General features: G+C 40.5%; 1 protein-coding gene across 9 annotated transcripts in view; it reads left to right on the top strand.

Annotated features, from left to right (window-relative positions):
* LOC134205849 (uncharacterized) overlaps positions 1 to 23,558 on the top strand; it is a 116,990-nt gene extending 93,432 nt beyond the window's left edge. Inside the window, exons 1-5 of one of the 9 annotated variants that reach the window (XM_062681475.1) lie at positions 509 to 753; positions 22,197 to 22,340; positions 22,580 to 22,738; positions 22,894 to 23,040; positions 23,115 to 23,558. In XM_062681475.1, the coding sequence (XP_062537459.1) occupies positions 595 to 753; positions 22,197 to 22,340; positions 22,580 to 22,738; positions 22,894 to 23,040; positions 23,115 to 23,201 (696 nt within the window). In that variant the 5' untranslated portion in view covers positions 509 to 594 and the 3' untranslated portion in view covers positions 23,202 to 23,558. Of the gene's footprint in view, positions 1 to 508; positions 754 to 775; positions 962 to 1,004; positions 1,273 to 22,196; positions 22,341 to 22,579; positions 22,739 to 22,893; positions 23,041 to 23,114 lie in introns of those variants that run through there. The other 8 variants (XM_062681477.1, XM_062681476.1, XM_062681482.1 and 5 more) reach the window with 8 other exon arrangements.
* Positions 23,559 to 25,362: the final 1,804 nt, after the last annotated feature.

Here is a 25,362-nt window from a genome sequence, read left to right as displayed (position 1 = left end):
AGGTACTCCCTGGGGCCAGCGAAGGTACCCCCAGTGGTACATCTATCCTAGGTTAAGAACCGCTGATTTACACGAAGAAGCAGAGATTGGTTTTACAACTGAAACTCTGCTGGATTTTCGGGTGTTGAAGATTTGTTCAAATATTTGACGTCTATTAGAGTGTTTTACGTACCCATAGAACAATATTGTGAGTGTCCAATATTGCCAATAATTTGACGATGATGGACGGTGAACACAAAGTCGAAATTAAAGACAATTTAAAGTATTGTTTTCCGGCTGATGAGAATAGGTTTAATGTTTTCTCCTGCCTTCGGTTTCCAATTTTGCAGGTTTTCATTCAACCCCACCCTTTCAATATCCCTTCGGCCACGCCGAAGAACGCAAATTTGATTGTCGTCACACCACTCGGTGCGCTACATAGAGTAAGCCACCGGCGGCCTTATCACTTTGCATCCAAGCACCACGCGGTCACTCGCGCTCGCGCGCACACACACGCGCGCATAGAGAAGAACGTTAAGATCCGACGACGAACAATCGCTACTTAGCACGCGCGCACGAGGAACAACAACAAAAAAGCTTCTAGCCGTTCGATCGATGCCTCCGCGCGTCATGCGTCGCGCCAATTCCGAGCCTAGAGCCAGATTCATCTCGCGGGTTGACTTTAGTCTCGATCCGGACGCCGTCCACCGCCGTTCAACAACAATCGCAATCCGTTCGTCGGCGATTCGAACCGTGCAGGTACTTGCTGCCACAGTGAGCTGGGCAAGACCCCTCGTAGTTGTTTGGGAAGAAGGAAAACCGCTTAATTACGGGGCGACTACAACGACGACGACAACGATCAGAGGGTGACAATGACAACAACGGCAATGACAACGACGACGCGCGTGGTTAAAGTGCGGCGCGTTGTGGGCCACCTGCTACAGCACCAATTCGGGTGAACCATTAAGCCTTAGAGATCAAGGTCGGTGGCACCCTGACAAGCGTTTAGTGGCTAATTGAGTTGAGTGAAACAATAAAAAAAGCGAAATGCGAAGCAGTGAAGTGTCTGAAAATTAGTGCGATGGATTGGAAGCGGAAGGAAACCACTTAGTGGGGAATTGCCACCAGCAGCGATCCGGTGACTGGGGGACTAGCAGTCACCAAAGATGAGGCTGCTGGTGGCATCATAAGGAGGGGCAGTGCAGTTAGTGAAGGGAGTTCTAAAAGACCGGAAAAGAATTGGAGGCAGTGAGGTGGACTAGTTTTTTTTTTATCAGTGTTTGAGGATTTATGGTTGGTTGAATTAACGACTTCCTTGTACATTCGATTGATGTGTTATAAAACAAAACTATTTCGAAGGCAGTTTCTACTTGATGGTTTGAAAAACTCAAATGAAGACAATAAGTTTCATCCATCGACTTATATTGTACATATATCGTTTCAAACAATCTAACCGAGAATTTATCCGGGGCTCGACAAATTTCAGTGTGTGCAATTGGTTGTGTTGTGTAAATAGTTGATGTGAAATAGTATGAAGATTTTCCAAAGCCGCACCAAAATTGATCTAAGAAGAAATATTTTTAAAATTGTACAGTAATTACAGTAATAGCAGCCCCGTCGAGGTTCGTCTGGCCAGAAAATGATTATTTTAAAAAATGGGCATTTCATTTGTATGGGAACCACCTCCTTCAAAGTGCGGAGGGGTCTCAAACCATTATAGATACATTTATTTTCTTCAAAATCCTCCATATTTCTCGCTTAACTTTTCAAAAGGATCTAAGTGAAAATTGTTTCATGATTTAATTTGCATAGCGCAATCAACAGAACAACATGAAAGCTTTTGATTGCAGTGCTCAAATTAATTCATAAAAAAAATGTTTTTGAGATTTGGTTCCTTTTGCTTGATTGTGTTTGTGATCCATTTGTATGACAGCCCCCCCTTCCAGATGGTGTAAGGATCTCGAACCATTTTAAGATCCTTTTCCGGGCCAAAAACTCTGCACCAAATTTTTCATTCCGATCGGTTAAGTTGTTTTCAAGTCTATCTGGGTCAGACAGACATAAATTTATTTTTATTTATATAGAAGAAGAAGATAAACCCCACTAATTGTCAATGTTTTTAATTTATATTTCAATCAAGAGTGTTTAGTAATTTATCTAAATCTTAACTTATCTGAGACGCCGGATACAATTTTCATAAATCTGTATTTGTGTAGGATCCATAGAATCTTGAATTCTTTTGCAATCTCTATACAAAAAACCGAAGAAATTGTGTTCGGGATTTGAGTCAAAACGGTAATATTGAATCTTAAAACCATTTTTTTTATTTTGGTTTCCCCTACCTTACCAATTTTCATGTATTTTCATATATTTATCCCACGCAGTTTTTTTTTGGTACACGGGGTACAGAGTACAGACTACAGACTTTCTTTCTTTCAGTCCTTTCTTTCTGGACGCACGCAGATGCACAATTTTATATTTGATTCCCAGCTGGCCTGATAAATATTACTGCCATAGTTTGAACATTTCCGGGATGAGCTTAATACTTTCCTCTCGTTAATAATGGGTTCAAGTCGACCTATGATTCTTCTACAAAGGGCCTTATAATAACTCGTCGGAAATCTTTAAGCTTTTCACTTGTTCCTATCTTTTTATTAGTATATTGACTCCCTCCAAAAAAATGTGCACAGCTTCTTCATATTGCTTCATTTAGCATTAGATTTGAATGGAAATGTATTTTTCTGTAAATTTTAAATAATATTCATCATCAGCTCACGGACACCGACGCAGAGATACGTGACCTGCTGCCAGAATAAGTGGTACATAAATCACTATTGTCAATTTTGAGATTTTTACATAAAGACTTCTATTTGGGTTTGCAAAGATCTAGTAAGAGAATGACGAAAAAGCGATTTTTGATAACTAAATCTGGAGATATGCACATTTTAATTACTGGTATATATCACAATGGCCATTTCGTTGCCAGGAAAAATGGTACATGTGCTGTTCCACCCACTAAATTCAAGTTATTTAAATGAAAATTTGGCAGTATGGGAAATTCCGCAACAGATTCTTACACTATTTTGAATTTCAAGATGGTTTGCTGCCGTTCAGAATGGGGGAAGAGTCATTTGGCCGAAAGCCATTTGGCCGAATGCCACTAGGCCGAAAATTGGTTGGCCGAATATACCATTTGGCCGAACAGACCATTAGGCCGAAAGTCATTTGAGCAAGTGGGTCATTTGGTCGAATGGGTCAATTGGCCGGAAGGGTCAATTGGTCGAAAGGGTCGTTTGGCCAAAAGGGCCATTTGGCCAGAAGGGTCATTTGGCCGAAAGGGTCGTTTGGCCGAAAGGGTCATTTGGCCGAAAGGGTCATTTGGCCGAAAGGGTCATTAGGCCGAAAGGGTCATTTGGCCGAAAGGGTCATTAGGCCGAAAGGGTCATTAGGCCGAAAGGGTCATTTGGCCGAAAGGGTCATTTGGCCGAAAGGGTCATTTGGCCGAAAGGGTCATTTGGGCGATAGGGTCATTAGACCGAAAGTATCATTTGACCGAGAGGGTAATTAGGTCGAAAGGATCATTTGGCCGAAAGGGTCATTTAGCCGAATTGGTCATTGGGCCGAATAGGACATTTGACCGAATAGTTCATTTGAAAAGTGAGAAATTTGGAATGATTAGTCTCACTACTCTTTCCTCATTTCTCACTTCTCACTGTGAAAAGTGAGAAGCGCGAAATGAGTATTGAGACGTATCACTACCCACTTTGCACTACTCTCCTTTTTAGCGAGAAGTGAGAAATGTGGAGTGAGAAGTGAGACTTTTCACTGCTCACTCTTGTAACTAATGGGGCAGCCCTCACTTCGGCACACATGAGACTCCCCTCCTCATAACCTCAGGGTCGGCATACGCGCTTGACTTTTTGCGACCAAGAAAACACTTGAATATCGTTTTGCAGTTTAACCCACTTTATCTTACGTAGCATCCAGGTACCTTCACTCCCACTTTCTTAATCGGCTATCTCCTACCTTCTCAAAATCCTTTTTTTGTTCCGCTTCTTCTGTTGAAGGGGCCCCTTCACCGTTTCACCACCTTCAGACGCCTTTCCTCCGTTTCTCCTCCAAGCAGGCGATGAACACTTGTCCCTTCGCAGCGGAGCTGCTCCTTGACCGAGTCGCTCGCGGATGGGTTCGACGGCGGCACGGCCCTTCAAGCAAAATGGCAGCTACCACGGACAAGGCTTCTGCGGACCTTCTCGAGCAGGAATAGCGGCTAGGAACTTATGGCCGGAACTATAACTCGTCACTGGACGTTCTTCGAGCCCACACGGTCCAGAGACACATGTAACAACCAAGGAAAATCCAACCGAAGAACAATAAGGGGTTCCTGATGGCTTCTTCAACTTCACAGCTTCCACTGTCTCACAAGGCTTTCCTTCCACTTGCTTCTAATTGATGCTTTCTATAAATGTTTAGACGTATGTCGTGTTTGGATATCGCTTTCAAATTGATTCCAAGCAATGTCGCATATCCTTCCAGAACCCTCGACCAAGTTACTTTCCCCTCCGAGCTTTTCGCTTATCATGGCGCCTTCTATGCCACCCTCCAATGGCCGCCCGTGATGCTGTAACTGGTGGTGAATAGCGGAACTGGTTTGTGGTGTGGCTGCATCCTTTCCGGTGGGTGATGTGTGGTTGTAATGCTTCACGCATATTCAAATGTGTTTTTGGTGTCTACATTTATAATACGGAACAAAAACGCGAAAATCTCACACATCTCGAAATGACAGACACACCACATGTTACACTCCCCATTTCACACTTCTTGCTGTAAAAAGAGAGTAGTGAGATGTCTCACTACCCACCTCGCACTACTCGCTTTCTACAGTAAGAAGTGAGAAATGAGGAAAGAGAAGTGAGATATCTCACTTCTCACTCCTCATTTATCACTTCACGCTGTCAAAGTGAGAAGCGCAAAGTGAGTAGTGAGACGTCTATATTTATATCGAGAAGTGGTAAATGAGGAGTGAGAAGTGAAACGTCTCACTTCTCACTCTTCATGTTTCTCGTCTCGCTTTTTACAGTGAGTAGTGCGAAGGGGATAGTGAGACGTCTCACTACTCATTTCGCGCTTCTAATTGTTTACAGTGGGAAGAGAAAAATGAACTGTGAGAAGTGAAACGTCTCTCTTCTTATTCCTAATTACTCACTTATCAAATGAACTATTCGGCCAAATGACCCATTCGGCCAAACGACATTTTCGGTCAAATTACCCTTTTGGCCAAATGACCCTTTCGTCCAAATGACTTTCGACCAGATGGGTTTCGGCCTAATGGTCTGTTCGGCCCAGTAGCATGCGGTCGAATGGCTTTCGAATGGGTTTCGGCCAAATGACCCGTCCCCCTTTAATAGTGATTCATGTGCATTTTGTTCCAATAAATTTGTCAAGAAACTTTACATATTTCCCACTACATACAATCTTCAGGCACATCACTTATAACATGTAAGTAACAGTTAATTTGCAGAAAAATGTAAATTTGATTTTATTATTCCAAATTTTTGGGAAAATGCGTCTCCGGTAAAATTTACTCAATGTTACTCAAATTTACTCAAACTTTTGTTGGCCTTCTGTTGCCAGTCCATTGAAAAAGGATCCCTCAAATATGATCATACACCTTGAGCCGAGGTTGCTTTCCCAGGACACTTGGGACCTGTTATTGATGGACCAGTGAGTTTTGCAATCTTGAAAATGTTTTTATCCCATGATAATAGTATGTTTACCATTCACTGGTGGGCAAATACGGGATACCTTCCAGAACTTGATGTCCAATACTATTTGGTGAGATGTTTTGTCCAACTTTGGTACCATAGGCGCCGAAAAAATATTTTTTCTCAAAGGCTGAATGGATACAGAAGATTGGACATCAAATTCTGGAAGAATCCTTTTTCTTGCTATCTGCTGAAGATAACTGATTAACCAATCTCTGCTGTAGACATCACATGCTGTGAACCATACAGTTCCTTGGGAGTGTCCAGATCCGGAAAATGTAGGAAACGTTGCTTCGTCAGCATGGTTTTGTTGAAACTTAGAGAGTTTCGTCATCAAAGCCTGGAAAAATTGTTCGTCGACACAGTCCTCGGAGAGTCTAACCACCAATTTAAGTGATTCCGACGATACACTGGGCTTTATGCGAGGCGTCTTGACTTCGTTAGAGGCTGGCGAATTTGCAACACGCTTGATTGGTGGAGGAACAATGTCAGCAACCGTGGTTTGAGTGGCTTTTTCACTCTCTGCGAACATTAGAAGATCGTCTTCCACATCTATCTAAGGAATTTTATCAGAATTTCAGCCAATGGACAAGTAAGTGTTGAAATTTTATTACTCACCATGAATATGTAGGTCGATTTGATATCTAATTTGATTCGGGAAGCGAAAGAACTGCAAGTTAAACTCACTCTTTGAGTACAATAGTACGACATTTATAGTTTAGTACGATTTTACTTGCGCTTTATTAGAAGACGAGCAGTAGCTAGTGCACAAAGCGTACATTGACTGAGTATGGTAGTCATGTATTGATATTACTGAAAAAGGGACAGGTATACCAACTACACAAATGATGCATTGGTATTTTATAGCACACTATCCATAATTGAGGATAACACACTAGCACAGCGTCGCTGGCGGTAACTCACTGTTTATATGAGAACCGTATTCGACTCGTCAATCATATAAAAGACAAATGGCTTACCTTGATACGATTGATATACAGACCTCAAAATTGAATAAGAAATTGGCACTAAATTACCACTTACTCGTTCAAAATGAACAACCTCTGAAATTAGATTTATCGCTTGAGACACTTGATTCACATTTGAAATTTATAATATCGAATTTCACGTCAAACCAACCAAAATAATTGGGAAAACTAATTTCCCTTTTCACAAGATACCAAACATGGGATACTCCTGCTATAAGGAGAGGAGTATTAGGCTGACATTAATTGTTAAAAGAGACCGAGGAATTCTCTGCATCTCCGTGTGCGCCACGGGAAAGGAATCATTGGTTAGTTGAATTTAGGTAATTCAAGTGACGCCACCTTGGTAAGCGACTAAATATTTATTGTAAACGAAGTTATTTTGAAGACTCGAAGACGAAAATCGTGTTTCCAATCAATCCAACGCAAATTCAGTGTGCTTCGTTTAATAAGCTCCTACAACACGATCGATTCCGCACTAAATAGTTTTGTGCTCTTCGATTCGGACATTAATTTTTTCACTTCGTCTTCTCCCGCACTAGCTGGCGTGATCAGCATTAACACGATTGATCGCACACTGATTAAACAAATTTATGCTCTGCAAGGCAGATTTTTTTTCACTTCACGTTCTCGCTCTAGTCTAGCTACCGCCCCGTGATCAGCAGCAACACGATCGATTTTGTGCAATTATTTAAAGAACATCACAAAATATAAATTTAAATCTTGGGGCTGTGAGTATATTTCGATGATTTGCCGAATATTGATTTTTGTGTGGAGTATCTTCAAACCTCTGAACTTTTGAATCTTACTTTTAGGTAAGATTCAATTTGTTGCTTGAACGTAAAATGTTGCATTTTGGGGCTTCTTAACTCTTAAGCGGTGCTCTATTTAGTGCTTAATGTGCTAAATCCTGGTTTAGGGCCTAAGTGGAAAAGAAAAAATTGACCTTTAATAAGAAAGAGGCGCTCTAAACGACTTCACAAGGGCCCTAGGAATCCACGCCACGGCTTTGCCTTTTTGACAAAGTTATACTGATCTGATTCATATCTGATTATATTTACATTCTGAGCCTGACGTCTTAAATATTTAGTTGGATCACTTTAGAAATAAAGGATAGAATAGTTACAGATACTTTCCCGGATAGCACAAGTAAGACACATATGGTTACGACAACTTGATTGTTACTAAAACTGGTCATATATGAGTTGCAGTAACCTATGTGTTGCATGTGGGCTACTAGGGTTTCGTTTCCTGTTAGACATTTCTAACCAAACACTGAAGACGTTTTATAGAAGAAAACTAAATACGTATACGACTCAGAATGGGATTATATAGTAAGCAAAATATATAAAGCTCTTTTAGTGGAATGTATTCGACCGTTTCAGACGGTTGATATAGTAAGCGTTTATAGGAAAAAATGTATAACATAAAGTTTAGAAAATAACTTTATGATTTTGTTCAGCGGCGTAGCCAAAAATTTCAGTTTTTTCTAGCGAAATTTTTGTTTTTTTTTTTATTCGTATATTTATTTGGTAGGCACTCTGTGTTTTTAACCGCTACTGTGCCGTGATCTACTGTGGTACTCTGCTGTACAGAGTCCACACAGAATCTATTTTTGGATGTCCATAATTCGTTATTGTTGTCGTTGCCAGTCCATATCATCGTGAGTCCATTGTGTTCATTTGTCCATGTGGTGAATCCAGTGATCGTTGCTTTGTTCGGTTGCCATTAATCGAAGTACGTTGGAGGAATGCCTCCGAGAAGAACAGTTTTGTCAGTCGTCATCAGGCAGCCGTCTCGGTGAGGCGCGTTCCCCAAAACGCCACCGTACGAACTGCGCCTTCTGGCGACTGACGAGGGTTTGATAAAGGGGCTGGGAATCGAACCCATGACTATTCGCTTATAAGGCGAACGTGTAGCCAACTACGCTACGGGACCCCCCAGCGAAATTTTTGTAATTTTACGAAACGAAACGAAATCAAGAAATCAGATTTCGCCATGCTCCAATTCCGCGGAATTTCGTTTCGAACCACCTAGAACGAAATGATCCTGCAATGATCTGAAATGATCCTGAAAATGTTTCAATAATCATCATATCGCAAAACCGTGAAGTTTGATATCCATATTCGCCTGATTCCAATCTAGAATCATTCGATCCTATTTCGACGGGAAATCATTTCGGGAAAGAAAAAAAAGGTATGGGGAGAGATAACTTTTTTTCCCTCACTGTCAGTCCATTTGTGTTGGTGTTTTGGGTTCGAGTCCCGTTGCGGAAAAAAATGATGTAACGAAATAAGAATTTCATCAAGTAGGCACGATTTTCGTTTATCTTTCAGGCTTGTTCTTGAGAAAAAAGTGCCAAGTGAAAGACATTTCTCGCCACATTCTTCTAACGAAGATTCTTCTTATTTTCGTCGCACCGAAAAGAAAAGCACGAACCTAGAGCGTATCATTCGGAACGAATTAACCATGTGATCCAACGTACAAAAGTGCAGTCTAATGAGACCCCAGGAAAACGAACTCCGAAAAATGTTCGCAAAGTTTCACAAGATATTCGGGTTAGTTTGCAAAATAGCATACTTCAGAACATGTCTCTTATAGATGTTCGAGCATTATTGGTCTGCTTATTGCCAGTGAAGAAAGAAAGATATTGGTCGGCAAATTATATACAGAAAATCATAAAAATGGATGAAAATACATATCACAAACATTGACAGATAGATAAAAAATATGCATTTTTTTCAGCAGTCCCCCAAATAACTCGGAACATCTATGATGTCCGTGGACCTATCCAAGAGTCAGGATGATGGCAGGAACGTTGGTTCAGGCTTTATCAATATTGGATTATCTCGAACAAAGTAATGCTAATTTCAAATCTCGACAAAATTCAGCCCTTTCGTCTAACCCCTGTACAAGCCGTAGGTCACCAGGCAGGGTTCAGGTTTCAGAAAAAGGCTGACACAAATCTAAGGAAAGGTCTTTTGGCCGAATGCCACCTGGCCGAACAACCATTTAGCTGATATCCATCAGGCCGCAAATCATTTGGCCGAATAGGTCATACGGACGAATAGGTTTTTGGCCGAATGTTGTTTGGCCGAAAAGGTCATATGGCTGAAAATGTCGTTTGGCCGAAAATGGCGTTTTTCCCGGATGTTCGTTAAGCAGAACTGTGAAAAGAGAGAGAGAAGTGCGAAGTGAGAAATGAAAAATGAGAAGTAAAAAATGATGAATGGGGATTGACAAGTGAGACGTCTGCTGTCTGCCTCATTTCTCATTCATCATTTCATATTATTTCTCACTAATCACTGAGAAAAGTGAGATATGAGAAGTAGGAACTGATGAGTGAGTAGTGAGGTGTCTCGTTTTTCCCCTTTTTGCAGTAAGAATTGAGAAGTGAAAAATAAGCAATGAGAAGTTCAAAATTAAGCGTCTTATCTCTCTTCACACTTTTTGTTTCTTACGGCGATAAGGGAGAAATGTTGGGTGAGACATTTTTTCCAAGATCTCACTGTGAAAGGTGAAAAGTACGAGTCAATCCACTTCTTACTCATCATTTCTTACTTCTTCAGTTTTCACTTTGACCTATTTATCCAATCGATGCTTCGGGCAAATGACCTGTTCGGCCAAACGACATTTTCAGCCACATGTCCCCCGTTCGGCCAAATGGCCCTTTCTGCTAAACGAACTATCCGGTTAAATGACCTTTTCGATAATAGTATTATATATATTATATAAGTAAAGGATTCGTATTGCCAGAAGGGCTTTTTTTAAAAAAAAAAAAGACAGGGAATTACTTCAAAACGAACTAACTACTTTGAATGACCAGAACGGAATGAAATTGAGTTTTATTGTATGCTATTACCAACGGTTTATGGAATTCGCTGACAACTAACAACTACCTAAAGTCCTAATGAAATACGATCATCCGCTGCACTGTCGTTATTGCTGATGCTCGCCATTGACTTCGGAGTGGCTGGTTGCCGGGCGGAGAAGGCTGATAGATGTGGCAACTTGTTGTTGTTGCAATGCTCCAGGGTATTGATCGATTTGGTGGTACAGGGGGTGGGTTCAATAACTACTCCCTCTTAAGATGAGAATCGTCTCGATTCGTAAGAGATGTTAGCTTTTCCGGTTTCTCTCGTTTAGCGTTTCCTGCCGTCTCTGGTTGTACCTTTTGAAGATCAGATTTAGGATTCTGGGAACACGTTCTCCTGACTATGAGGCTGGTTACGGTGATAATCAGTATGAAACTTATGGAGGACATCGTGAATGATGAGTACGTGCCAATTTGGTGGGCCATGGTAAAATGCTCCAGGAATTTCCTGTTTTTGATGTTAACTTCTTCGATGGTCGGTGTTAGCTCAAAGCTGCTTTCGGCTATAGAAAGGCCATCGAGTGATAATATTATAAGGGACTCTGTTTGGATCATTTCGGTATTCTCGAAATGAGATCCATTCAGTTGAACGGAACAGTTATGAAATTCGATCAAATATGATCCTGTTAAATTCCTGTCAGAGATTCCACAAGTATTCTTTACCTCAATCGACTTGGCTGCTTTCAAAACTATGAGATTTCCAGTAATGAGTTTGATCTCGGAAGTGTAGGTACATTCGGTGAACGAGCAATTCGCTGATTGTCCTTTGAGTAAATTGGGAATGCATCTATCGTGAGTAATATCGACCAAATTATCCTGATTGCATAGCTTCCTTTTCTGAATCCGTTTGCAACTACTGGTTACGATGAAGGTAGAACTGTTACTTCTTATGACGTGGGTGTATTTCATTTGCAGAATTTTATTCCCTACTGGTAAAGGTTCTATAATAAAGTTTTCGAATAGCTCATTTTCTAACAATGGTATAGAGATGATAAATACAATTTTTGTTTGATTATGATAGGCGGAAACTTCTAGAAAGTCATAAATTTCTTCTGAGCTATTTATAATTAAACCTTTTTCTTCTAACTTTTTTGAAGCGAATTCCAATTCTAATGATGACAATATGTTTTTCGAGAGAACCTGAAGTTTAGAAAGTTTGATGGCTTCGAAAATATCGAAATATCGAGAAGTCTAGATTTACATTGATTTTGAACACTTCCTTAAATATTGTGAAATCCGTTGCTACTCTTTTATTCCTGACTGCGATTAAATTTTTAGTAATTTGATTTTGTTGAACTTCTAGCTTTCTGATAATCCTATTGATTCTATCTTGAAATTGTGAGTTTATACGTCTTTGCTCATTATTTTCCGTGATTAAATTGTTTGATTTAGAAGACAATTCGTCCATATTTTTTGAGATCTTTATGAGATCATTATTGTCCAAATTTCCAGTAATAATTTTGATTCCTGATCCTACAAAGTTGAACAATCCTCGTTTGTTACGAGACTTTGGCTGGAGTTCATTAAACAGTTCCAGAGTATTGCTCAACTTTGAGCTAAGAAGATCAGTTATTTCTGTGTGGTTTCCAAGAGAGTTCACACCAATTATATTGATTTCTAGGTTTCTGAAGATGGGTCCGTACCGTTTTAAGTCAATAACATGGAAAAGTTCACCTGTCATAAGACGAGTTTATACAATCCCATTGAATTCCACCGGTTAAGTGACAGTCTTATGACAGGTGAAAACATTCCACTAAAAAGCTCAAAATAATTTTCTTATCAAAATGGAAAAGTTGATGATCGCCCTTTTTCAGAAAACTATAACCGTCTTGAAGGGTAAGTAGTCCGGGATTGAGGGCCAGGTTAGTGATTTGGATGATTCGAGGGGATATGGGATTTTCGTTCAGGATGATGATTGTTATGACGTTGAGGTTCCAACGATTCATTCCTTGTGTTCCTTTTAAGGGTATCCAAAGCATAGGCTTTGCCTAAAAATGAAAAAGAATTAGTATGTTTTTCGATTTTACATGCTATGTGAATTTATCAGAAGGGGGACCGGTTGTTCACTTTCTAATGCGGCGTAATTTAGATTTGTGTAATTTCCGTCGTTTCGAGTCTACGTATGTTTGTTTCCGATCAGTTGCAACTATAGCTGATCTGTATTGTCTCCTTGTTTTTGATTTTACGCCTGGTAACTTTTCAAGAACTCTTGAGCCGGGTTCTAAAATCGGGGGTGGTTCTTTATTTGCATTGTGGTAGCTAAGTTGGGTTTTCTGATTTTTCGTAAGTGCTAGAACAGTTTCATCGTAAATTTTATCTCTGTATTCCACAATAGCGTCAATGTTCAGAGGTCTTTCAACTCCATCCTTTATTCCGTAAAATATTTCGCGGGGCTTGAGTTTCGTGGAAGAATGAATAGTGTTGTTATATAATGAACAAGCGATGAAGATTTTTTCCTTGTTGGATAGTTCTTCATATTTATGGCTATTGGTTCTAAAAATTTCACTTATTGTAGAGTGGAAGCGCTCTACAATTCCGTTAACTTGGCTGCAATTTGAAGGTGTAAAATACTGTTGTACATTAAGATCGAGCAACAGTCCTCTTACCTCAATTGATTTAAGTGCAGGTTCGTTATCTGACACAATCAATTTCGGTGTACCGTACATTGAGAAATATTTTAATAACGCTTTTCTAACATCTGCAATGCATCGTGATTCAATTGAAAGCATGGTGCCGAATCTTGATAATTTATCCACTATAGTTAGAGACAGGTTTGGTTGAACTTTATAAATGTCCACATGTATAATATCGAGAGGCTGTTTTGGAATGGGGGTTTCGGATAGCTGAATTTTATAGGGATGGCGTTCATATTTTTGTTTATTACAAATCTTACATAGAATTACGTACTTTCTCACCTTTTGTTAGAGATTTGGAAAATAGAACCGTCTGGAGATAGCGGTTTTGTTTCCGAGAATTCCGCGATGCGCGGTTTCATGCGTATCGGCTATAATCGTGTTCTGCTCTTCGGTTGTTCGTAAATCGGTTACCACCTTTGGAGTTATTAGAACCTTGAATGTTTTACATCGGCTAAAGTAGTTTTTATATGCTACTTGTAGCGATTGTATAATGTTTTCTGGACAAAGAATGCAGTTAACCTTACTAGGATTCATACAGTCTCTGAATATTCGAATTAACGTTGCCATTCCGAAATTAATTTTAGTAATTGTCCGTCGGTGTATCTTGGGAAAGATTTCTTCATAAGTTTCTGAATCGTTTCCAATTCTCAAAATAATTTGATTATGGAACACATTCAACGATTTTTCGGTGCATTTAATGAATTCCGAGGAGTCTGTATCCGCAGAATGAACTGAACTGGAATCAGAGTCCTCTTCGTTTAAGCTTATTTCGGCGGGAATTCTGGAGAGAGCGTCAGCTACGACATTCTGTTTTCCAGGCCGATATTTTATGTCAAAATCGTATGCGGCTAACTGTAACCTCCATTTCACTAATCTAGTATTTGGTGTTTTGAGATTAAGTGCATACGTAAGAGGTTGGTGGTCAGTATAAGCATAATTTTTTGTCCATAAAGGTATAGACGAAAGTATCTTGTAGCCCATACTATTGCAAGGAGTCCCTTTTCAATAGCGGAGTAATTCTCTTCGCTTTTTGTCAAAGTTCTCGATGCATATGCCACTGGTCTGTCCTTGCCAATTACTCCTTGGGAAAGGACCGCGCCGATAGCAAAGTTGCTAGCGTCTGTGGTCAGGATAAAAGGTCTTTCGAGATCAGGGTATTGTAAGATATCACTTTGCGTCAGAAGTGTCTTACAAAATTCAAATGTTTTTTTGAACAAGGGAGTATGTTCTATATGTTGGTCTTTACGCAATTGGGCAGTCAAAGGTTTTGTGATCTTGGCAAAATCACGAATGAACCTTCTGTAGTAGCCTAAAATTCCTAGGAATCCTTTCAATTCCTTTTGAGTTTTAGGTAATGGCCATTTTTTAATAGCCTCTATTTTATTGGGGTTGGGTTTTACTCCTTGATCGGTAACAATGTGTCCGAGAAAGGAAACTTCCTTACGTAAAAATTCACTCTTGTCGAGTTGAATCTTTAGAATAACTTTCTTTAGAGCTTTGAGGATCTTTTCCAGATGTTCTATATGATCCTGTAAAGAGGTTGAAAAGGCGATTATATCGTCCATGTATACTAAACAGCATTTGCCAATAAGCGCTCTCAACACGTTGTCCATAACGCGTTGAAAGGTTGCGGGGGCGTTTTTTAAACCGAAAGGCATACGGACATATTCATATAGCCCGTGGTCAACTGAGAATGCTGTTTTAGGGACATCATTCGGGTGAACCTCTATCTGGATTCTGGTGGAACCCAGAGGCAAGGTCCAGTGTGGAAAAATATTGGCATCTTCCGAGTTTATCGAGAATCTCGGTTATGTTAGGAAGTGGATATTTATCGCCAATTGTTTTTTCATTCAATTTACGATAGTCCACTACTAAACGCCATTTCTGGTTACCGGAGGCATCGACCTTTTTAGGGACTATCCAGATGGGTGAACACCATGAAGATGTGCTACGCCTAATGATACCTTGGGATAACATTTTCGTTATCTGGTTTTCTACCTCTTGCTTATGGCAATATGGATACCGATAACTTTTAGCATGAGTGGGGATATCATCACTCGTTGCTATTCTGTGTTTTACGACATTGGTGAAAGTTAGATTATCGCCTTCGACGTAGAAAAGATGTGGGTATTTCGAAATGAGCTTGGAAAGTTTATTTGTCTCTTCCGAGTTCAGATGATCCAATTGAAGTTGGTTCCTTAGCCTTGGATCAATCGTGCAAGAATCAAAAATTGATTGGTTTTTAGAGTCTGAGCTATCCATTTTCTGTTGTGATAACTCTTCGAAGTTATTTATCTCTGAGGGTATAATTGTATTCGGGTGAAGACTTACAGGAAAATTACAACAATTTTTCAAGAGGACGTTGGCTTTGTGATCTTTCGTGGTGTAGATACCAGGAATGATCATTATATCATGTGTTAGCGGAACTGGGTGTTCGATGTAGAAGTCGCCATTTTCCAGTTTAGTATTAAGGTTTTTGGGGGTTTCTTCGAATGCATTGAGGGTGATAGAGTAGGAATCGGGATGCTTCCGAGACATTTGAATGGAGTACTGTGGGAATTTCAAAGTATTTGAGGTAGTGATGATTTCTGCTTGTAAAATGCTAAGGGTCTCGTAACCTATAAGTTCATCGAAAAATTGATGAAACTTAAAGAGGTTGAAAGTTATGGGGGCTTTATCTCTAAATATGATCAAATCAGTGCTTCTGTCGATATTAAATTTTCCTTTGATGTTGTTCACACTGCTGACTCTGCAAGGTTTAACAGTTTCTGGTGGTATTCTTGCGGGATCTATATAATTCTTATTGGCTCCGGTGTCAATAAGAAGTCTCAAGGGTCCTACATTTGTGTTAGCAACGACATAGGGAAGAAAATTAAATCTATTTTCGAATAACAATTTGTCGGACGTTATTCGTCGTAATTCTGATTCGACTCTGACTGAAAATTCGAATCGTCCTTTGTGGAAGGAGTATTTTCTGGGAGAGTATATTGAGGTTGGTAATCGTAACTTTCTTCAGAGTAGTTATCCGGTGCTTGTGTTTCAGGTGGCGTAATATACCCGTACGCTTCGTCATTTACCTCTTCACTCTGATCCTGGAAATTTACTTGAGTGGTAGAAGGGAAGGTCCGCTTAAAGTTGTTTTGGGAAATATTTTCCTGTTTTATGGCAAGTGGAGCATTGGGTTGTGTTGGATTGTTCCTGTTGGCAGAGTTGTTGTTGTAGGGAGTGAACATTCTGGGTTGGTACGTAAATGGCCTAAAATTCTCATTATAGTTCCGTGGTGGTTGGTTAAAATTCCTGAAAAAGTTTGGGTTTTGAGGTGGTTGCCTGAAGTTATGGTTCCAATTTGCGTTATAAGGTGGAGCTGATAAAGGTTTTTGAATTCTTTGAGGTTCGGGATTCGATCTAGATTGTAATTTTACTCGCTCCTTTTGCCGTTTCGCAGCGTTATCTTGATTTAGTGCGTGTTGATAAGCCGAAAAGAGGTTGCTCGGATTACTCGTTCTAGTAAGAGCTGATATCGGATCATAAAGCCCATCTATAAATGCATTGGTTAACATCATTTCATAGGTGTCAATGATGTTACCCGCGCATGCTGTTAAATTGTTATCCAGTGTGACCTTAGCCCGAAGGTTCGATAGTATGGCATCGCACTGGTAGTAAAAATCTTCAATACTAAGATTCCTTTGTTGTAAATAAGGAATCTTACTTAAAATAGTCGAAAGATCGCGTTTATCTCCGAATCTATCTTTCAAACATTTTTTAATCTCGTCCCATACGCAGGGAGTATTGTTGCTAATCAAGGCATCATTAGCCTTGCCGGAGATTTTATCTCTAATGATCGATACCCAAGTCGATCGAGCGTCATTTAAATCGGCTGCTGGAACAAATTTCTCAGCACAACCAATCTTCTGCTCTACCGATGAAATCCAGCTAGGCAGAGTTTTAACGTCCCATCATATCCCGGGATCATTTTAATAACGTCGGGAATTATTGATGGATCAAAAATTCTGTGAGTAGGTGCTGCAGATTGACTTCCCCTTGGGTTTGCATTCTGCAATTTTTCTAATTGAGATTTCTGCTGTGCTAGGAGCTGTCGCAGTTCCTCGACTTTAGCATTTAAATCTTCAGACATAGCTCTCGTGAGCATGCACTACACTACTAATAGCGATGATTTACGACACGTCCTACTTGATTTATTATTTTACGATTTGCAATATAATTCGATTTGAAATGAAGATGTTTCACGACACTTGATTTCCTCTTTAAATTAAACACTTGATTTATTAAACGTTAGTCTACAATGTGATTAGATTTTCACTTTTCACCTGTACTCTTCAAATTAAACACTTAGATTTTTTAGAATTGATTTATTACTTACGGTTTCTAAGAGCGATGTTATTTCGCCGGTTGCCCGATAATCCTTCGGGGATTCCGTCTGTCCAAGCCAGGGAGAGGTGGTTGATGTTCGATCCGCCAGGAGTGTCACTTGCAATTCACTAAACTGCGATAATCCGTCGCAATCGGTTTCCCGAAATCACAAACTTTCAACACTCACGGATCCTACCGACTGCGCCAGTAAAGGATTCGTATTGCCAGAAGGGCTTTTTAAAAAAAAGACAGGGAATTACTTCAAAACGAACTAACTACTTTGAATGACCAGAACGGAATGAAATTGAGTTTTATTTATATATGAGTACCATCAGATCAAGGATGAGTCAACACTTCCTTGTATTTATCTGAAAATACTGATTCTTAGCTATTTATTATCGATAATTGATAAAAAGTTCAAAAATCGGAAAACCAACCAATCACGTACATGCATCGCAAGTAAACACGAAGTAAAATTTCAACGCAAGGTTCCGACAAGTGTTGGGATACAGTTAGTTATTGGAAAAACGCATTGGGGAAGGAAAATTGGTTCTTCTCAGGATCAGCATTTTCTGGAACACAATGAATCATAAAATAGTGTGCTTGCATTTTGCAATGCATTGTGTGCTCCATATTTTAGTATCTACTTTCATTGATCTACTCTGGTCCCGTGATGGGAAAGTTGTCCCCGACTGCAGGGGCCATTCGTGTAGGTGACTTCATGATTTCACAAAGCAATGATGGGAATGATATTTTCAAAGTTCCTAAGCTACTCGAGTTCAATCCGGCTATAATCCGGGAAACGTCCGCAATGGCAATTTACTAAATTGAACCAAAACAGGTCCTCAAACTTCATGATTTCACTAAGAAATGATATTTTCAGGGTTCTTGTGCCACTCGGGCTCATTTCGGCCACAATCCGAGGGACCTCTAGAATGGCCGTTTCCTTAATTCTTTCAAAAAAGATCGTGCAACACCTCAAACTTCATGATTTCACAAAGCAATGATAAGAATAATATTTTAAGGGGTACTTGGGCCACTTGGGTTCAATCTGGTCACATCGGCCACAATCCAGAGGACAGATTGGACTTTTTCTAAATTGAGTCAAATCACGTCGTGTAACATCTCAAACTTCATGATTTCACAATGCAATGATGAGAAAGATATGTTCAGGGTACCTGGACTACATCCGGTACAAAAGTGGCACAATCTACAGGACTCACGGAATGGCCATTTCCTAAATTAAGTCAAAACAGATCATATCACACCTCAAACATCTTGGTTTTACAGGAAATAATATTCTAAGGGTTCTTGGGCCACTTAGGTTCAACCCGATCACATCGGCCACAACCCAGGTCTTCGGATTCGGACTGCAGTTTATAATTTTTCAAAGCCCTTTAAAACAGACGTCAATGACGGAAATGTTGGAAATAATATTCTGAAGGTCCCTGGGCCATTTGGATCCAATCCGGCCACATCAGCCACAATCCCGGGCCTGCGGAACGACCATTTTCCAGATCAATTAGACATGATTTTTGTTTCAGGAAACTTTTTCTTGAAATTGCAAATAATCACAAGCGGAAATTGATAATAATTCGGATTTTCCCAGAGAATTTCTCCAGGGCTCTCAAGGGCATTGATCTGTTTCCTCGGGAAACACTTCTAAGTGTTCATGAAAAATTCTTCTGGAATTCTCCAAAAAATGTTTCTTTAATTTCTCGCGAATGTCTGCTAAACTATCCCGGCGTCCTGTGAATAAAACAGCTCTTGTAATCGTTTAACGAGCTTCACAAGCAATCTAGACGCTAATTTAGGATTTCCAGAATTTCCCAAGAAATTCTTCTGCATTTGCACAATCCTGATTTTTTTTTCAGAAAATTTCGCTGAACTTTGCTTACATTTCTTCACGAAATTCTCCTCAGTTTGGATTTTTTTTTTATTTTCAAATCTGGAAACTCCCAAATTGAAAAACGGTAACTAAATTGAGAATCATATAAAAGTGCTTTTTGAATACTTACTTGCGAAACAGCTATAACCATGTAGAGAGTAACAAAGGAATAAAACATTGGAAATCATATCGAGCCATTTTGTGTATTCCTCCTGAACTCCCATCTTCAATTTAATTAATTTATTCTCGAAAACTTAGCCTATAGTTCTGCCTAATTCACCACTCAGAATCTCTAGAAATTTTCTCATTCAGAAATGTTAGAGGAAACATTTAAAATTTGCTTGGAATTCTTATATTGTCATTTTTCAAAATTCCTTTAGAAGGGATGTTTGATTGTTTCCCGAGAAAAAACTGTCATCAAAATGTCCAGGAGAAATTTAGAAGAATTTCTCAGAATTTCTTTTTGGGTACCTTCACTAAGATACCTTGCATCCAGTCGACTGGGAAAGTTGCGGTGTCCCAGATATTACGAAATAAACGATGCAGTAGTTGAGCGGACGGGGTCAGATATGCGAACGACCCCTGGAGCTATATTCGATTTCATGCTTTGGATGGCTGTTTGAATCTCTAGCAGTGATGGAGCTTCAGTATTGACGCGTGTTATACGTCGGATCCTAGGCAGGTCAAGGTGGTGGCCGGGCTGGCACTTGAAAAAGTTGTTCGAAGTGCTCGAACCAGCGTTTCAGCTGGTCAGTTGGGTCGGTCAATAACTAATCATTCGCGTCTTTCACAGGCATCGTTGCATTCATCTTCGCCCCGCTTAAGCGTCGTGAGATATCGTAGAGGAGGTGAATGTCCCCGGTTACGGCGGCTCTCTCTCCTACGACAGCCCACGCTCGCTTGTCCCGTCAACATGAGCGTTTTACTTACTTCTCAAGAGCTGAGTATCGTTGACAGGCTGTGAGACTTTTGCTCCTCTGGTTTTTTATCGCTCTATCGCGGCTTTGGCTTCTCTTCGCACCTCTATCTTCCTCCAGGTCTCATCGGTGATCCATTGTTTTCTTTGGGTGCGCAGTTCGCCCAGATTGTTCTCGCTGATGGCGATGACATTCTTGACGGCGGTCCATAGGTCTTCCACGCTGCCACCTTCCTTCAACGAAGGACCGTTTCACCGTGGCATCTTCCAGTCGGCGTGTGGTGTACCGACTCTCTCCGCTCTTTCGCCGATGAGGAGGTGATGATCAGACGCGATATCGGCACTACGTTTATTCCGTAAATCAAGAAGGCTCCGTCTCCATTTTCGGCTGATGCAGATGTGGTCGTTTTGATTTTCTGTAAAGCCGTCACGGGAGACCCACGTGACCTTGTGAACCGGTCGATGAGGGAAGAGCGATCCCCCGATCACCATGTCGTTATTACCACAAAATTCTGCGAACTGCTCTCTGTTTTCGCTCATTTCTCCGAGACCATTGCGTCCCATAATGCGTTCATGGTTCGTCGGATCCGATCTTCAGTCGGATCAAATTTGTTTAAAGTCCCATCCAACACCAAGACTAGGCTAGTGCGCTTTGAGCGGCACACGGTCGCTTTGAAAGGGCCTGCCTGATGACACGTGCAGCTTTTTATAGAAGTTCAACAGAGCCCACTGTCAAACCCCACCACATCCTAGGCAGACCCCACAGGACGCACCCTCTGGCGTTCAATTGTCTATGTTAGGCGTCAACTCACCATTTCGTAGCCCGCAGCAATCAAGTGGAACTCGGCAAATTTTCGCATCGGTGGCCTTCAACACTGGAAGCAGCTCTCAAGTCTGATTTTCTTCAAGATTCATACCATTCGGTGCTTGATTTAGTGATTGGCGTGTTAAAACATTACTATGTCTGAAACTTGATTATGCATATGTACAACAAGTGATAGATTTAGTTCGGAAAAGGTATTGGAGGGTAACCGCCCCTTCGGTGGGGTTTGATCCCACGACCCCAGTTCGCATGACAGGTGCTTTCCCTACTAAAACACAATTCGGTCCTATTCAGGACTATCAGGTTGGGTCGAGACAAATTTACTTTAAAGGGCAAATTATAACCGTTTGAAGACGGCCGAAAGTTGCCGTTGGTGGCAGAATAAGCACTCGTCGAATGGAGACGCTCCAAATTATATTTTCGCATGGATAACGTCTACTTTTTAAGGGTCCTGTCATGTCCATGTCCCTAGATAAAATCTGAGGAAGGGCTGCCTTGGCCTAATCACTCCTTGCATATTCCCATCTACCCAAGGTTACCACCTGATAAGCATCTGGGGTGTTCAACAATGTGCAAGAATTTAGATCAGCATTTGCATGGGAATAAGACCCGTTAAAACATTTTGCATGAGCTAGCGCAACTACAAAAGATGATTCGGCGTGCAGTGGGCATAGTGCATGGTTTTTGCATATTCTGATTTTCACATTATTTATACATTGAATACGACCAAATCTACGTTGGTTATATGATGGAATATAACTAATTTGATCCTCTTGAAATAGAAATTAAGCTCCGTGTTGTACTGAATTGAAAATGGATTGAATATTTGATATCATTACTTTTTATTTTACTATCAAAAGCTTGTTTGAAAAACATTTACGGTGAATGGTAAACGACCCACTCGAGCAAATATAAATTTATAGATAATTCTTAAAGTCTCTTCAAATTTATTCGGCAGCCATTTCATCCTTTCCCTGTAGTAGCAATGTCCGTCCTGTCGATGTCCCCGTGGAAGCTAGCCTTAGTGATATTCCTGTTGGCAGCCAGCTGTACTCAAGCCAACATAAGGTCAGCACCGAAGGCCAAGTCTTCTCAGAAATCGGTAAGTACTAATGCGTTTTAATGGGTTTTTCTTTTCTATTTTGAGTGAATTAGATATTGGGCTGGAAATTACTAAATCAATACTAAATTTACCCTACCTACAGACACTTGCGGGTCTGACCTACTAACAGTGTGTTTTGTCTTGCATTACTTTTCCATTTTTCACTTCTTATTCTCCCTCTGGTCTATATCTTGTGTGTGCTTTTGCTGGTGTGCTCTATTACTTTGAAAACGGCTCAGCTTATCCGACACACCCGTGCACTTGGCTTCTTCCAGAAGATTGCCGAAATCGGCAAACTGATCTACCAGCAGTACAACGACACCACCTGGACGCTGCAGGGGGTCTACGATGTTGCGCGGAACGAGTTCTCCGATACCTTCACCACCACGACGCCAAATGTAACGTAACTTAGACATTAGGATCTTAGAAATAGCGTTTCGCAATCAAAACCGAGAGTTTTTCATAAATCTTCGAATCAATGTTAGATTTATGAATACTCAAAATGAAAAGAAATGTGTTGATATGAAAAATAAAGTATTCACAATCATTGTAGCCCCTTCTGCCAACGACGACCCCTGACCCAGCAACTAGTACAACGGAAAAGTATCGAATCTCCCGAGCCGAATTGGGTCGCATCCTGAATCGTAACTACCGAGGACTGCAAAAATTGTTCCGACTGGAATGGAATGAAGCATGGAATGTAATGCCCACGCAAATTTATACCATTGTTTTTTATGATTGTTTTGACTAATTCATTGCGGTTTTCATTTTCAGCAAACCAAATACAACGTAGCTTTCTACAAACAGGAGCTGAACAACGCGATCAAACCTCGGAAAAATGCCACCACGGTCAAGCCATGATCGCTGGCAACGCAAAACTACCTGAATGCAATGTTCCAATTTCTTATTTAAGGGGATCTCTCTGTGATAGTATTGACTACTGTGTTTTTTTTTCAACAAACATGTACTGGGTACCTCTAGTTTGTAAGGTTTGAGAAAATGATTATGTGTGAATGTACATAAGCCAATAAGAAAACAAATCAACTGCAGTTCACGATGGGTCTTATTGCGACAATCGATGGAACTAACGCAAACAATCAACGTTAGTTCTCTCGATGGGCCCATCGCCTAATTAAGTACCGACTAAGCGCGAAGCCAGCTGTGTGACCGCGACTAGCAATTTCTAGCAGTGCCAATAAATCTAATAAACATACTCAATTATCGTTGGTTTTGTTTTGATCTCCGCACAGCATCGACCGGTGGGTAATCATCCACCGGCAATGGTACGACGAGCGATCGTCACTCAATGTCAATAACCCGGCCCCGATCTATCATTTGAGAGAGATCTCCACCGGCAAATCATCAGCGACTGCCAGCCAATTTGCAGAAGCCTTCCTTCAATGTCAAATGTGATCCACCTTTCAGTAATGGCGGCCTTGGTCATCTGGGCCGGCATTCAACGCTCAGCTCTTCAATCAAAACAAAAGACGGAAAAACAGCCGAAGCAGTAAAACGCAAGGGAGAGTAAAATGTTGCATCACATCCATTCGGACTTGCCACTCAAACAGGCGGGTTTTTTTTTTCGTTTCCATTGCTTCGATGAGACTACGCCAGCGGAGATTTGAATGTATCAAACGTTTTTAGCGGAGACTTCTGGTTTTCCTGGGCTGACTGTTCCGGTGCATGGTGGTCGTGCCGAGCCAAGCGATTAGGCGTGGATCTTGTTGACACGCAGACGGAATCTCCATTAGCAGATAAACACCAAAATTCGATAGGTGAAGGTCGAGGTTTTGGTGATCTTGAATACGAAATTGGAGGCAACTGTCTCGGTGGAAGTTGGTGATAAATTAGCATACGCAGCGGAAAATTCACACTAAGTGATTCGATTTGAAAGGTTAAGCCGGTTTCGCCTAATTTTATTATTTGAAGAAACAAAATGAGCAATGCTCCTAGCTTTTTTTTAACTTCTTCTATTTGCTAATTATCTGATACATGCATTCATCTCTTCGACTAGGAGTTCCGTGTTTTCTTAATACTATCATCCTTATTTGCCATGATACAATTTTGGTTATTGTTAATACATTTCAATTGACCTTTCTCGTCAAAAATTGTATCTCGTTTTATTGACTCAGTCGATTCTTTGGCTTATTTGAGGTCAACTTTTCCAAAAAACCCATATTTTTTAAGCCTCTAACTATTTTTAAAATCGAAAACAAAAACCGAAAAAGTGCTGCACATGTGAACTGGTTTGAAAAATTCATCCGATGTTCGTTCAAAATCGGGCCAATCTTAAAAAAATACTTTTTCGATTTTAGTTTTAAATTTTAAAAATAATTAGAGGCGTCGAAAAACATGGGTTCTTTGGGAAAGTTGACCTTAAATAAGCCAAAGAATCGATCAAGCGAATGAAATTTGTTAACGGAAAAGGTCAATTGCTTCTGGCAGTTAGGATTTTTTCTCTGGTTGAATTGAACCATGTAGGAATTATGTACAATGTTTTAAACTTGCACTAAACTTAACCTTATTTATACTAAGGGTACAACGAGCTAATCGTTGCAATAGACAATTTTTGTCCAAAATTGGAAATTATTTGTTGGACATTTGTTGCAATGTCTTCTTCCTTAATGACGCAAACAAAGTGATATCCCAGATCATCTTCCATCGTCTGTCACCATTAGTAAATGAGTTCGTGGGAAGTTATCAACTCGGCTTCGTTGACGGCCACTCGTCAACGGACCAGATCTTTACTGTGCGGCAAATCTTCCAAAAATGCCGTGAATACCAGGTCCCAACGCATCATCTGTTCATTGATTTCAAGGCGGCATACGACAGTATAGACCGCGTAGAGCTATGGAAAATTATGGACGAGAACAGCTTCCCTGGGAAGCTTACCAGACTGATCAAAGCAACGGTGGATGGTGTGCAAAACTGTGTGAAGATTTCGGGCGAACACTCCAGTTCGTTCGAATCGCGCCGGGGACTAAGACAAGGTGATGGACTTTCGTGCCTGTTGTTCAACATT

Source organism: Armigeres subalbatus, chromosome 1, assembly GCF_024139115.2.
Source record: "Armigeres subalbatus isolate Guangzhou_Male chromosome 1, GZ_Asu_2, whole genome shotgun sequence".
NCBI lineage: Eukaryota > Metazoa > Arthropoda > Insecta > Diptera > Culicidae > Armigeres > Armigeres subalbatus.
The sequence above is the reverse complement of the archived record's forward strand: the minus strand, read 5'-3'. Positions and strand labels throughout refer to the sequence as shown.